The sequence below is a fragment of the Artemia franciscana genome, chromosome 11 (genome assembly GCF_032884065.1).
Source record: "Artemia franciscana chromosome 11, ASM3288406v1, whole genome shotgun sequence".
Taxonomy (NCBI): Eukaryota; Metazoa; Arthropoda; class Branchiopoda; order Anostraca; family Artemiidae; genus Artemia; species Artemia franciscana.
Window position 1 is genome coordinate 12,055,674 of NC_088873.1, and position 15,426 is coordinate 12,071,099.

At 35.0% G+C, this 15,426-nt stretch overlaps 1 protein-coding gene across 1 annotated transcript in view; it reads left to right on the top strand.

Annotated features, from left to right (window-relative positions):
• Positions 1–8,799: 8,799 nt before the first annotated feature.
• The window catches only part of LOC136032817 (E3 ubiquitin-protein ligase TRAIP-like), a 40,748-nt gene continuing 34,121 nt past the window's right edge, over positions 8,800–15,426 (top strand). Inside the window, exon 1 of the mRNA XM_065713223.1 lies at positions 8,800–8,980. Within this exon, the coding sequence (XP_065569295.1) occupies positions 8,862–8,980 (119 nt within the window). The 5' untranslated portion in view covers positions 8,800–8,861. The remainder of the gene's footprint in view (positions 8,981–15,426) is intronic.

The following is a 15,426-nucleotide window of genomic DNA, read 5'->3' on the forward strand; positions in this document are numbered from 1 at the left end:
AAAAAAAAAAAAAAAATCCTTGAACAATTAAAAAAAAAAACAAGTTCTTTTACTGAAAGTAAGGAGCAACATTAAAACTGAAAAGAAGCAGAAATTATTCTATATATGAAGGGGTTGCCCCCCCCCTCAGTACCCTGCTCTTCATACTAAGTTTTTTAGTACAAATTTAAAAAAGCTTCCTGTTTTAATTAAACAGCCCTTGTGTTTCAGGAGTTGTTCTGAAAAAATTGGGACAAACAGTCAAACTTTAGCATAAAGAGTATGGATTAACATCTTTGACTTTACCAGATGATTCCAAGCAACCTTCCTCAGTCATTGGCTAAGTTTTGAGCAGACAAAATCCAAGAGCATTTGCAACAGATAAATGAACACAATTTGCAAAAAATGGAAGTTCAGGCAAGTGCTCTTAGCCCCCAGGCTTTGGCAACATTAATCCCAGAATCAGTCACAATGTTGAAAATCTTATCTGTCAGTGAAAACTTGCTGATTACAACCTGGTTTGCTAAACAATTGTTAGTAGCTGTATGAGAGTGCTTAAGCCTCTTGAAATGTGAAACATATTGGTGCAACCTCTGCTTATTTCTCAACTTCCTGGGGTAATAGGCAGTGATACTAGTAAGTCCAGATCCTTTTGCAGAACAGCAGTCAAAAGCCAGGCTGGCATGAGTGGCAGACCTCAAAGCAATCTTCCTCTTAACTTGTTTTGCTTCTTATGGAAGAAACACTCATGTGATAATGGATGCTGCTTCAAACTCCTGTTGTTCTTTAAGTAAGCTGTTTCATATCTGGCTTATCAAAAACAAGGAGTGGCAATTTGTCCTTAAACAGTGTTTCACAGCAGAACTTCATATCAGAGCAGATTGTTTTGATCAATTGGAAATAACAAATGACCACATGACTGCTCTACTTGTTCTAGATTTCATAAATCCATTCAACTCTGTGCTGTTTGCTTTACTATCTGGAGCTTTCTTTAGCAATGCAGTCTGTCTTTATATATTTTTTTAGTTGGTTTCAGTTTGTTATTTACTACACCAGCAGCAGATGCTTCATCTTTGTGCATATTGATTGAATGCTTACTATTAAGGTGGTATATCTTTGCCCCCTCCCTGGCTAACAATTCAAGAGGTCACGGTCTGAAGCTTCACCTGCCTGGATGTCAGAGAGGGGAACAATGTGCCTTCTTTTCCATTTGGGTGGCCCCCCTCTGGAATAGCCTATCCAAGTCAACCATCCAAGCTGAGTTTCAACTCCTTCAAGGCTGGAGTCAACAGGGACTGGGAGAGGGCTGAGTGGAGGCTGGACTGGGAAGCTAAGCCAACATAATTACATCACTCACCACCAGCAAGAACCTACAGGAGGATCTACCACCTTATCTCACTGGTAAATGTGATTTAAGGTAATATAAATGTCATGGTAGAGGCTCCATTAGCCTTTGGAGACACTTTACAGAAGTTGCACCTGATACTTTTATTTTTCCTGTAGGGTACCCAGAGAGAGCTTCAAAATTCTGCTTGAAGCATCAAAGTTGTCATCAGAAGATGATATCATGCTTTTCTTAAAACAAAGGTTGATTTTAGGATTTTTACAAAATTAGATGCATCTTCCAACAGCCCACCACTTTGAAAATTTTACCTCCACCCAAATATCTGTTTTTTTCACCTCAGTGGTATGACCTGGGGTGAAAGGTCAAATTGCCTCCTGAGCTGTTTTGTTGGCACATTGAGCAAGGAACATTTACCATCAAATAAATGCACAATGATAGTTGCCATCAATGGTGTCCTATAAACTTAGAACCTTTAGAGCACCATATTAATTTTTAAGGAAATTAGCTTGTCTATGATAGGTATTCAAGAGACAGATGCAAGAAATAATATACTGTTTAGTGATATTTTTTTAAGTTTCTTATCTTATTCTTGTAGGCTACCCCTAAAATAAAATTGGGAACAGAAGAAAAACAGATAAAAAAAAAAAAAAAACAGAAACAGGGCAAAATAGCTATTACAAAAACAGAAACAGAACAGTTTAATAAAAAAACAGGTCATCTGTTACTTTTCTGGTGTTTTGTATGAACAGAACTGAAATAGTTACATTAAAAACACAACAGAAAACTGACACAGCGTCTACTTAATCAGGATTGGACAAATGTGGAATGGAAAACAACTTGGGCTCCTGCCAAGCTTTGAGGACATTCATATCCCTAGCAAGATTCTATACAGGAGGCTCAACACCACCTTATCTCACTAGTTAATAAAGTTTTTTTTGATAAATCTGTGGTTTACAGCATAATTTGGCTAGGATGAATGAGAATAAATCAATTGTTATATTTTTAATGCTCTTTCATAATTCAATATTTGCTTCTGGGGAAAATAAATTTTAAGCCTTTAAGGGCTCAAAACAGCCTATAGTAGGTTAGCCAAAAGTTTACAGTCATGTTTTTAAAAAAGAACTGGCTAGGCTAGTTTTGCCATCTATAGCAGTTTTAAGAATATTAATTTCCTTAGTCTTAATAGTAAAAGGTTAGGCTATTTTTTAAATAGATTTTGAGGGATGTTTAAAAAAAAGGTTGGAAACTTCTCAAAAATAACATCACAGCAAAACTAACATCATTTTTGTAGGATTTCTAGTTCTTTTTAAAATTCCCACAAATTTGTTTTCAAAATAACATTTTACTATCTAGACCAAGTAAGACCCTCTTGAGTGAGTAGGATTGGAGGTAGTTAATTCAAAATACCTTCCTAGGACATTGGCTACTTTAGTCTGTAGACCCATCCTTGAAAGTTTTGTTTTTGTAGGCTAATTTAAACCCTTTCCAAGACAGCAAAAAGTAGCTAAACAGGGAACTTTACCAAAACTGATAAATACCATTATTAAATCAGCTACATGTGGTAATTTTTTCCCACTAGTCAATTTTTTCTCTTAGAACATGTTTTTAAACATGTGGTTACTAGGCTATGGGCTGTTTTGAGCCATTTGAGGGCTCAAAATGTAATTTCCTTAGAAAATAATTATTGAATCATCAAAGAGCATAGAAAATCCATCATTTAGGCCTAATATATTCAATTTGATTCTAGCTAAATAAGGTTAGCCTATAATCCTACAAATAAGGTGAACGTTAGCTAAATTAGGAACTGCAAATTTACCTAATTCTTTTCTAATTAATTTAAAAGCAGTAAAGCAAGTGAATGGCGGTCAGCATAGAAATTTATAGGTTTAGGCATTATTGCCTACCGCTATATAGAAATTCATATCTTTCTTACTTAACAGTTTTTAAATTAGCAAATTGGAAAGCCCGCGTATTTTTCGTGGCCTTCTTCTTTAATAAGATTTTAAGGAAGCACCGAGACTCCAGTCTTAGAGTGCGTCTAACATTCAACGATTATTAATTCGGTTTTTAAAAAGCCGAGATGGTAAACTGGGAGATAAGCAGCAGTCTACCTTGCTAATCAAGACTGCTCCCCGTCTCCTTTTTTTCATTCTTAGGTTCTTCTTTCAGTTTTCAGTAATCAAATTATGTCCTTTCATATTTCAATTAGAGAGAAAGTATTTTTATTTGATAATTCCTGAAAGTTTTTAGAGGCTTCTTTGTCTTTCTTGGTAAGCCCCGTGGGCTCTTTTTCTACTTGATAAAGCTCCTAGAAAACAGAGAAACCTATTTTCACATCCTATTTTTGGCATACTAACCCATTTATTGGCGTCTTTGGTCCATCTATTGACGCCAGTGGTTCCCACCTGATTTTAGGGTATACCCCGTCAAGGCATTTCTAAAATCCTGATGTTCCCTTGTGATGACTAAATTTTATTATTCAAAATCTATCATGCAGCCACCTGAAGGAAACTTGAAAGGCCATTAACTTGGTATATTTGTTTATTTCTTTCTCTAGACATATTTTATACTACTGACAAATATTTTCTCCCTTTTATGCAATGTACAAAGTTATTGCAATACAATCATGTATTATCTTTACTCATAAACACATTTGAATGTGGTGACATTCACATAAAAGTTTTTTTTCACTTTCCTTTTTTTCATATTTACTTACTTTATCTGGAGATAAAATCATCGGTAAGGTCTCTTTTTTTATTTGTATGTGTATATGTTTGCATATGTTTTATATAGAATTTAGTGAAATCTAGTGGTAAATTTTTGTGTGGTTCCCACAGTTACAAAAAAAACGTAAGGTTATGAGTAAAACTGAGTCAGACGAGGATTATGATACAAAGAAGTAATTATTGAGGGAGTAAGTTGTATAAAGTTTCTATAAATGTTTTCCCTTGTTTGTATGTGTAAATTTCTTTTTATCGGTTGTTTCAAAATGTGTCTTTTCCAAATAAATACTCTCCGTAGCTTTTGTGTGGCTTAAACGTCATTGGTGGACCTAGTCCAGGGCAAGAGGGTGGCTGTCCTCCCTTAATATTTCTGATATATATTTTGTTCTTTGTATATTTTTACACGTCTGTGGTGCACCTTGCCCCTCTTCAATCATGAGGCCTAAAACCGCTCAAATAATCGTAAATATCGAAGTTCTAAGGCTAAGATAGCCAAAAGCACTCCTATCAGGCATGTACATTGACATATGTTACGAATTAGTTCAATGATATAAAACCCTTATTCTGGCCACTGGTTCCCAACGGATTTTGAGCTTGGCCTCACCTAGGTATTTTTAAAATCCTGATGCCCCCTCATGAATTTCATATGGAAGGAAAAGTTGGATAGATTTCGGAGGGAGTTATTTTGTGTTCTAACTAAGAACAACGTAAAATAAAGTTACCCTGGAACTCTCAGAGCATGTTATTGGTAACGTTGAGCTAAATCAAAATTCACTATGTGCATCCAAGTTTGTCATAAGGGCGACTTCGGGATATCTTAGGAACGGCTAAAGGTATTAAGTGGAAATTTCCAGGGCACGTTGAGAAGGATGATTAGCTAAGTAAGGTTGCTAAATGGGCGTATCTACAATACCTCTAGAATGGCTTGGGGGGATAGGGAATTTTTCTGGAGATATTGGGGTGGATATTGAACTACATAAAAAACTATTATATGAATGACTTTTCTCAAAAGAGCGTAACAGAAATATTTCAAGAGCTACTGAGAGATTAAATTAAAACTTTCATGGCTGCTAAAACTACTGCTTATTTCTCCATTAATACTGCTACCGCTGCTACTACGACTGTTTATGACTGCAACTGTGATTATTTATGACTATCACTCGGACTACTTGGTGTTGCCTACAAGTGTGACTACAAGCAGCTGCGACTATTTAAGACTTTTGATTGCACAACGAATACGACTAATAATGGCTCTGATCACTTGCAACTGAGACCCAACTACTTATGACTGCAACTGCAAGTACTTGGAACTGTAATACCAACCGACACAGCTACTTGCATTTGCAGCTATTAAAAACTACTATTGCAACTACTTGAAACTTTTACTGCATCTACGTGTGGCTGCAGCTACTTGTGACTGTAATTCTTGCAACTGTTACTGTTACTATTCTTCTGTTTTGTTATTCTTTGCTGCTGTTGCTATTACTACTTCTTTTACTACTACTACTACTATTGTTGAACTAAATAAAAAGATTTTATTTAAATCCAGGTTGTCAAAATGGGACATGTACAATATATGGAAAACAGAGTAGGATACTGATTTGAATCTCAAAGCAAAATTCGTGGGGTATGTGAAATTAAATCAAATGACAATATTTGTACCCAGGTTATGGAAAGGACATTTGTGAAATATTCTAGAAAAAACCAAAAGTACTGCATTGGAACTTTAGAGTATGTTGTTAGGGATGTTCAACTAAATCAAAAGGTACAATATGCATCCAATTTTGTCAAAAGGGAATATCTGTGATACCTCAGGAACGACTAAGGTTATTAAGTTAAAACTATTAGCATGTGTTGAGTAGGGAGTTGAACTATATCAAAACATACTTTGTGCATCCAAAGTTGTCTAAAGAGTATAGTTAAAATAAGTCGGGAAAGTAAGGGAAGTTGGGCAGAAACTTTCCATACATGTGGAGTATCACCAATCAGGTCAGTAGACATATTGCTAGGGATAGAATTCTTGCCAAATCTAGTTTTGAATGGTCTTTAATTTTTTGGTATTCGTTTTATTTTAATCCTTTCTGTCTGTCATTACAGTCTATTTCAACATTATTAGTGTTTATTTCTTGTTTAGCATTCAACTTCTTTCATTTCCCTTCTTTTTTTGTTGAACACCAAACAAGCCTTGACAGAAATCTTTGCGGAAGTATTTGCTTTGTTGTTTTTTTCTTTCGCACTGGCTAAAAACCACCCTTGATTCCAAAATTACCTGAAAATCTGATTGAAAGAAGCGTAAGATAATTGTTGAAATTGATTATTCCAAACCCAAATTTAAATAGTGGAACTTTAAATTTTAATCATTCGCATATTAATACGAAAACTCTGCTTTATATTCATATGATATGCTTCTTTACGAATCCATACTCGGCACACTTGATACAGCGAGGTAACTAGAGTCTTAAGTTTGGAGGAGAGATTTAAAGAATCTGTCAACAAAATCGTCCAACATGCTAACATTACAGACAAACAAGCTAAATTTCTGAGGTAAATTTACCAAAGTGTTGACACGCGGGGGCAATACCTTGTAAATCCCCCTCCCCGCCTTAAAACACCCCTTCTCCCCCTTAGCTACATCCCTGACTGGATATCATGGTTTAAACAGATTGAATCTTGGATCTTTCATCCACACAAGCGAGCATTCATTAAACAGAATTGTATTGTTTAATGCATTCTTTTTACTTGTTTTGGTAGAGGATGTACTGTCTTCAAGTCACCATACATTTAGATTATTGCTGCACCGGCTGGGTATTGAAAAGCATGCTTTGCCTCCATTTGACTCATTTGTGTGGCTCTCTCCGCCATGGTCAGACTTAGCTGGAGGCTCTGTCCCCCAGGAATGGACAAACAAAAATTATCTGAGGAAATCTGGTGCCATCTTCTGGACGCATAAAAAAAGAAATATATATATATATATATATATATATATATATATATATATATATATATATATATATATATATATATATATATATATATATATATATATATATATATATATATATATATATATATATATATATATATATTCCGATGATGACACTGTCCCTTCTATTGGTCGTGCCATAGTAAAACCACTTGTTAATAATTTACAGCATCGAAAGGGGGGACTAGTGCAAGAAAAACTTTTTGTCACCTGAGAAATCGGGTTTTTCTGAATCCTATTGCTACTGGTGTGCGCAGTGTTACCAGATGTAGTATAATTATGGGGAACGTAGCAAAATTAGGAACCAAAAGCATCCAAGCATAATCCTCCTTAAGATAGCATAGTTGTAGCATAATCTAAGACGATGCAGAACAATTCGTAACGTAACATCAATAAAACGAACACCAAAGATGGCTTATCGAATTTTTTGACCAAACTAAAGTAAAATTTTCGGCACAGCGACAGACTACGAACCATCTGGTATTTTTTTGTTCTAATCCTGTGGTCTATGGTCTATGGCAAAGAAAAGCAAACGCAAGACATTTGAATTTAAAGACATGTGGTGATTGGTTGGATTGGTGATGATGATTATTTGATGAAATTTAGAGGGGTTTCATGTTGTTGTTGTTGGTGGTGAACGGTGAGATAATTTTGCTGTACAATTAGGCTAGCCCTTTCAGCCATAGTCAATGGTTCATGGTTCAAGAACTTGTTGATAGCTACTATACACCAGCTAGACACCAAACTATCGACAAAACTCCAAAAGATTTTGTGAATAGCTTATGCTGATCAGATATTATTTTCTAATCTTCCAAAATCACTAGGTCACTAGGTGTCGTAGTGAACCGATTTCCAAGTCTCTTGCCAAAACTCACAGATATTGACTCCCAGTGGCGCAAGCTGCCATATGCTTTTAGTGACTCCGAAAAGATAGATATGAGCAAAAGTACTACAGACATGTGGAGAAAAATACGCGAAATGAGAAGCTTTACTGACGAAAGAGTTTTTCCAGATCTGGCAGAACACTCCGAGAGGGTGCTCTCCCTACTGTATTCGAACGCAGACTCAGAAAGAATTTTGTCTTGGGTCAGTAATGTCAAGACAAAAAAACGAAATAGGTTGAAGAAAGAAAGTATTGAAGCCGTGCTGGTCACAAAATCACGACTAAGAACAAAAGATAAAGTTTGCTACAAATATGTACCTACAGACAATCAGATCAAGCTCCACAATTCCGAGAACCTCTACGTGGCCACCCCACCCCCTGGTCAAGAAGTTGAATCCAAAAGCGAAGATGAAGAAGATCATTGAATATGAACTGCATTTTTTCTTCTTCTTTTAATGTATCTGAAATAAAATTTTGATGATGATGTAACATTATATTTTTCAAATGCCGCCAACCAATTCGAGAAGAAAGACGACTTGCTAAAAAAGACGAAAAACGTGAACCAAATTGTGAGCCAAGATCCTTCCCCTGGACATAAAAAAAAACTTTTTACTTATTTTCTTTGCTATCTTACTTTTTTTTGCCTTCTTTGTTTATACCCCGCTTTTGTGCTCTTAGCGGCTTAAAAATAAATTATTGGGCTATTATTATCAGATTATATTCTATTCAAAACCTGTATTAGGACAAGAAATAATTCGATTTGTCTTAACTGATCAACTTTTTCGTGGAACCTGGGAAAATATAGAAGCGTAGCATAAATCTGTCCAAAAAAGCTTTTTTTTGGGCTCAAGGAAGCATAGTCATTTCCACCGGATTTGGCAACACTGGGTAGTGCTCGATCGACAAATGTTTAACTTTTAAATATCATCCATGTGTTAATTTCTAAGCATGCCAATTGTCTACTGCTCTGTTTGCCAGTCAGAGGTGCTTTTGGAGCTAGGACAGCTCTCAGCCGCAGCTTGTGGGCACACTTTTCATTCTGAGTGTTTGAACAAATGGCTTAAAGAGTTAGTGCTGCTGAATAGGCTATGCTAGGCCTACTAGAATTTTTTGTTTGAAATAGCCTAAGTAGGCTACCTTTTAGCTACCATTTCTGTCCGTAATCAAAAGCGGTTCAGCCTTTTTTTCTCTTCTTAAGTGTCTGGCCTATATTACATTATATAGGTGAAACTTAGGGGAATGTTGAGGGGCATATTAAACTAAATCTAAAGATACTATGTGCATCTTTATCACAAAGGCGAGTAAAATTCTAGTTAATTGACTTCTTGCTATCTCAGAAGGGGTTTAGGTTAGGAAAATCAAACTTTCAGGGATGTGTCTACAGGCTAAAGTATGCTACAGGAAGTTGTTTTAAAGTACCCACCTCCAATCGTTCTCCCTTTAGAGGGCCCTGAAATTTGCCTACATGACAGGTCTATACCTATTGAAATTTTGACAAAACAACATTTTAACTTAATTTTCAGATACTAGTTATGTTTTTTCTGCCTTTATTTGTAGAAAAACAATTCCCGTTGTTTGGGTAGAATTTTGAGCCATAGGCCTATCAATGTTTTTTTTCTTCAAAATTTAGGAAATATATTTGCATATCTTTAAAACCTTATAAAATGGAATTGAGCAAAGCTACGAAGCTAAAAACAATTTTGTTGTACTTCATTCAAGCAGAAGATCTATTTTGCAAGGTTTCACTTTTATATCACATATATTTTTAAAGGTCATTGCCCTCTAGAGGGAGAAGGAGTAGAGGTAGTTGCTTCAAAATACCTTCCCAGGACATACTTTAGTCTGTAGATTCATCCCTGAAAGTATCATTTTCCTAGCCTAAACCCTTTCTGAGATAGCAAGAAGTCAATTAACTAGAATTTTACCCAAAGGTGTATCTGCAATGTCACAAAAACAGGTAAGGGTATTAACTTGAAGGTTTCAGGGCCTTATTTGTGGCTGGAATTGAAACTGGTTGTGACTACAACTTGCAATTATGACTGAGATTGCTTGTAAGTGCTACTACATCTACTTGTGAGCACTTTCAGTGAATGTTGAGAGGGATATTGAACTTCTGGACTTTAATGATGGAAAAATTTCAGTTTGATGTTTTGTTACTAAAATGCTGAAAAACCTTAAAATTTGGCAATAAAAAACAAACAGAAATTAATTAAAAATAACTTTACTAAGAAAAAGTTTTTAAATAATCTTAAATTACAGCTTGGAGTAAAAGAAAGGTAAAGAGCCATATTAAACTTTTTGAGAGGGATATTGAACTTCTGGACTTTAATGATGGAAAAATTTCAGTTTGATGTTTTGTTACTAAAATGCTGAAAAACCTTAAAATTTGGCAATAAAAAACAAACAGAAATTAATTAAAAATAACTTTACTAAGAAAAAGTTCTTAAATAATCTTAAATTACAGCTTGGAGTAAAAGAAAGGTAAAGAGCCATATTAAACTTAAGACCAACAGAAATAAATCCATATGATAATTTAAATTCAAAATGACCAGAATTTACTAGGCTTCTAAAGAATAAATAAAACCCAATACAAACAGAAATTAAATAAACAATCATCACAAACAAACATACAACAGGTATTAATATAAATGAATAAACAAATCTTAAAATAAGTAAAAACTAACTTGATTATGAGAATCAAATTTAAAACAAACAAAAATCACACAAACAAGAGTTTGGCTACTGCATTCTTCCCTAACTGTAAAAGTCTATAGCCTACTGCATCTTTTACACTTTATTGAAAACAAATAATGTTACAAATATTTTATTTAGTACTTGCAACATTGAAAATAAAATCTTAACTGTTGAGCTTTTAGCAATTAGTATCATTATATATTAATTATTCAGTTTAATTTTTGAAGTTCTTTCCAAGGACTGTTCAAAATTATCATAGTTTTCAATAAAACAGAATTGATGTAGTTTTTACAGCCCTTACAGGTAGAGAAAAGAGTTGTAGCCAGACTTTTTTGTAGTAATTTTTGTTTGATTTCAGTTTGATTCTCATATTCAATTTAAATTTTACTTGTTCAAGTTTTTTTTTTCTTTATATTAGTAGCTGTTGTCTGTTTGTTTGCTATGATTGTTTATATAATTTCTGTTTGTTTTGGGTTATGACTTCTCAGGAAAAACAATGGTACCAGAATTAGTACAGGACAGGGACTAATACATCTTCTCAGTTCTACACAGAAACACTTTGGTCAGCTTAGAACTGGACAGAAAGAAATCCCTGGGACCCCCATTTGAATAGAAGCTTTGTTAAATCATGGGGCCATCTTGGTAACAACATGGTTTTCAGCACTTGGTGATGCTGTCCTATCAACAAGAGTTGAAATTTTGCATAAACAATCTCAAGTCTATTACCTCCAAATAATTATGTATTCCTGGCTACAAATGCTATGCTATTAAAGGGAGACCCATAGTAGATAAATTAGCTAGGAAGAGGTTTTTCAGCCTAAAAAAGACCAAACCCAGAAGAATCATCTGTTGATCAGAATCTAGTGTATATGCTCTATTGTTTACTAGGCAGTAATTTCCTCTAGGGGTGACACTCCTCAAGGCTACCTTGCTGTGCATTAGCCATCACCTTGCTTGGCATAAAGCAATGTTTACATCCAATCACCACATTGAGGTGCTCTGACAGACTTCCTATGCTACCTGAGGACAGATGGTCAAGCTTTGCTTGCTAGAACTCAACATCTGCTGCAGAAAGTTCCTTGTCTAGCTTGTCCCTTGCTCCCACCTAGAGTCAAAAATAGATTTTAAGAAGGAGCTAAAATCAAACACACTATGAACATGCAGTTTATCAGAGGGGTACATCAGCAATATCATAACAATAGCTTGTTGTATTTGGTTGAAACTTTGGGCTTGATGAGGAGGACATTTAACTGACCAAAAGGCAATATGTGCATACTACTAATGCTAATAATACCAGTGCTACTACTTTCAGTACTGCTACTAGTCCTACAACTGGTACTGCTACTATTACAACTATAGTTAATAGGTTAATAAGATAAGATATTCTTTCTAAAAAATCACCATCACCAGCCCCAAAGGGCTGAATTCATATTTTGGAGTCATAAAAAGCAGTGTAAGCACTAATAAAAATCCACTATATGCATACTACTATTACTAGTAGCAGTAGTACTACTACTGTGGTTAGAACTAATATTACTAAGGCTAAAGGTATTAATTTCCTTGAGGAGTGACACTCCTGAAGGTCACCCTGCACTGCATTAGCCATCACCTTGCTCAGTTTAAAGTGATGTTTACATCACTTCACCACATTGAGGTGCTATGACAGACTTCCAATGCTACCTGGAGACAGAGGGTCAAGCTTTGCTTTTTAGAACTCTAAATCTGCTGCAAAAGTTCCAGGTTTAGCTTGCCCCTTGCTCCCACCTAGAGTTAGCAATAGGCTTCAGGAAGGAGCTAAAATAAAACACAGTATAAACATGCAGTTTATCATAGGGTCACATCAGCAATATCATAGCAATGGCTTATTTTATTAAGTTGAAACTTCTAGGGCTTCATGAGGAGGACTTTCAACTGATGAAAAGGTGATATGTGCATACCACTAATTCTAGTGGTACTACTCTTAGTCCTACAACTAATTTCTACTGCAACTACAGTTAATAAGATATTTAAAAAAAAAAGACTATCACCAGCCCCAAAGAGCCAAATTCAATTTCAGAGTCATGAAAACAGTGTAAGCAATAATAAAAATGCACCATATGCAGACTAATACTGCTAGTAACAGTAGTACTACTACTGTGGTTAGTACTAATATTACTAATGCTAAAGGTTTTAATTTTTAACTTTCAGGGAGTGTTAAGGGATATGTTGGGCTAAATCAAAACATTATGTGCATGCAGGATGTCAATAGGATGCATTCAGCAATATCTCAGAAATGGCTTAAAGTATAAATTTGAAACTATTAAGACATGAGGAGGGAATGTTCTATAAGACCAAAAATGCACAATACAATTGTTATTACCACTTATTGCTGATGCTACTCCTATTGCTCCCAATCCTGCTTCTGCTGCTATGCCTACTACTATAGCTAATCCTAAGGGTATTAGTTAAGCTTTCAGGGAAAAGTGATGGCTGTGTTGAACTGAATCAAAACACTAAATACATGTGGGTTATCAGAGGGGGGTTTCAACAGTATCCCAGCAATAGCTTAGGGTATCAAGCTGAAACGCCTAGGGCTACCAATAGTACTATCGTTTTTGCTGCTGCTCTTACTGCTACAGTTCAACTAAATCAAGATAACTTACCAAATCCAGGTGGGATATCTTAGGAGTAGAATAGGGTATAAAGCAGAAACTTTCATGAAAAGTTTATGTTGCTCCTAATATTACTCCTGCAACTATCCCTACTACTATCCTACTTCTACTATGCCTACATAGTGCCTTTTAAATGAAAAGTTGATCTGAATGCTAGCTTTCAATAAGATGTCAACAACTGAAGGTATTAAGTTGACACTTAAGAGGCTACTACTATCACTACTTCTGCTCCTACAATAAAACTGAATCAAAAAAGTGTAAGTGCATCCAGGTTGTCAAAATAGTATAGATACAATGTCTTAGGAATGGTATTAAGGTTGTTTTTTTTTCAAGGTTTATTTACTTTTATGTGTGGATTGTTCTTATTCAGATATCATTGGTCTCTGTGAAACTTTTGTCACAAAAATATATGACGTAATTCTTGAAATTTCATGGTATGTTTGCAAAAAGCGACTATGCATAACTATGAGCAAAGGTGGTCTTGCAATTTATGTATTAGATACTTTGAATTGTAAGGAAGGTGAAGATCCATCAAAAAATGTTGAAGGTATCTTTGTTCATTGAGGTATATACTTCATCCTGGATGGTGATAATTGTGGGGGAAGTGTATAGACCACCAAGTGGTTCTTTGTTGTCTTTTCTTCAAGTGTTCAATGAAGTAATTGATTCTAAGCATCAGCAAACTGATAAGTCAGCTACTTTATTAGATAATATAGTTTCTTCTCTGGTTGCACATGAAAGCACTGTTTTGATTAATGATATTTCAGACCATTTCCAATAGTTTGCGAGTTGTTGATTCCAAATAAGCAAACTAAGCCTATGATTCCTACAGTTTCCCCATTTAATCCGTCTGATAAAAATATTGCTCAGCTTAATGCTAAACTCCTTCTGTAGCCTTGGGATTTTATTGATGAAAGTAGAGAATGAGATATAAATTTTATGATATTGTTAAACAAGCTTTTATTAATACCTTTTCTAGAAATCCAAATAAAGGGCCACTAAGAAAAAATACCAATCGCTAAGCCCATGGATGTCAAATGGTATTCTAAAATGCTTGTGGCAGAAAGATGAATTATGGAAGAAATATAAGAACTGTCCTTCACCAGCTAACCTGCAACAATTTAAAGAATATAAAAACGTTTATAAGTCACAGATTAGAAAATCAAAAACCATGTATTATGATTTGAAGTTTAGCAAAACCAGGAAAAATATAAGGAAAACTTGGGAAATTATTAATTCAATTATTAGACCAGCTTCCCATATTCCCTATCTTCCTATTAAACTGGTTTAGAATGAAAATGCAGTGGAAGATCCGACTTAAGTAAAACAATTCTCTTGTTTCTTTTTTTGCATTAGTTTGTGAGAATAGAGTAGAGAGAATAGCATCACGATCTCCTTCTGCTAATGAAGATGAGTATCTAAAATGTATGGGGCCGGGTTGCCTAAAGTCCATTGTCCTTGAACCTGTAATGGAGATTCAAGTTACTAGAATTGTTTTTGGACTACATGGCTCTTCTTTGTCTGGACCTAATTATATCCCAACAAAAGTTGTTAAGCACGTTCTTTTGCCAATTATTGCTCCTTTAACTAAACTTGTGAATATGTTGTTTGAGCAAGGTGCATTTTCTAAATCCCTTTTTGGAACAGCTAGGGTGATAGCACTGTTCAAGGGTGGCAATAGAAGTGGTCCATCACAGAAGTGATGACAGTGATGCATTATTGACTGATTTCACTACTGTCTGTTTTCTCAAAGGTATTCGGGAAACCAAGGCAGAAACAACTTCTTAGCTTTCTGAAAGCTAAGAAATTTCTGCATAAGCACCACTTTCCACTCCAAGCACACAACAGAACAAGCTTGTGCAGTTTTATTAAATTTCATTTGTAGTGCCCTTGAATCTGATAAAATACCCGCTGCTATTTTTCTCAATGTAAAAAATGTATTAGACAATTTAACTCATTGTATTCTTCTGGGTAAGCTTTCCCGTATAGGTATAAGATGATCAGCTTTAACATGTTTTGAATTTTATGTAAACTGTATTTTTCTCTGATTCAATCATATCTGACTTACTGTAACACTATTTGGATGTCAACATTTTCTTCTCTGCTGCACCAAATTAAAGCAATCCAATAGAAAGCTGCCGTAATTATTAAAAAAAAACTGCTGTAAT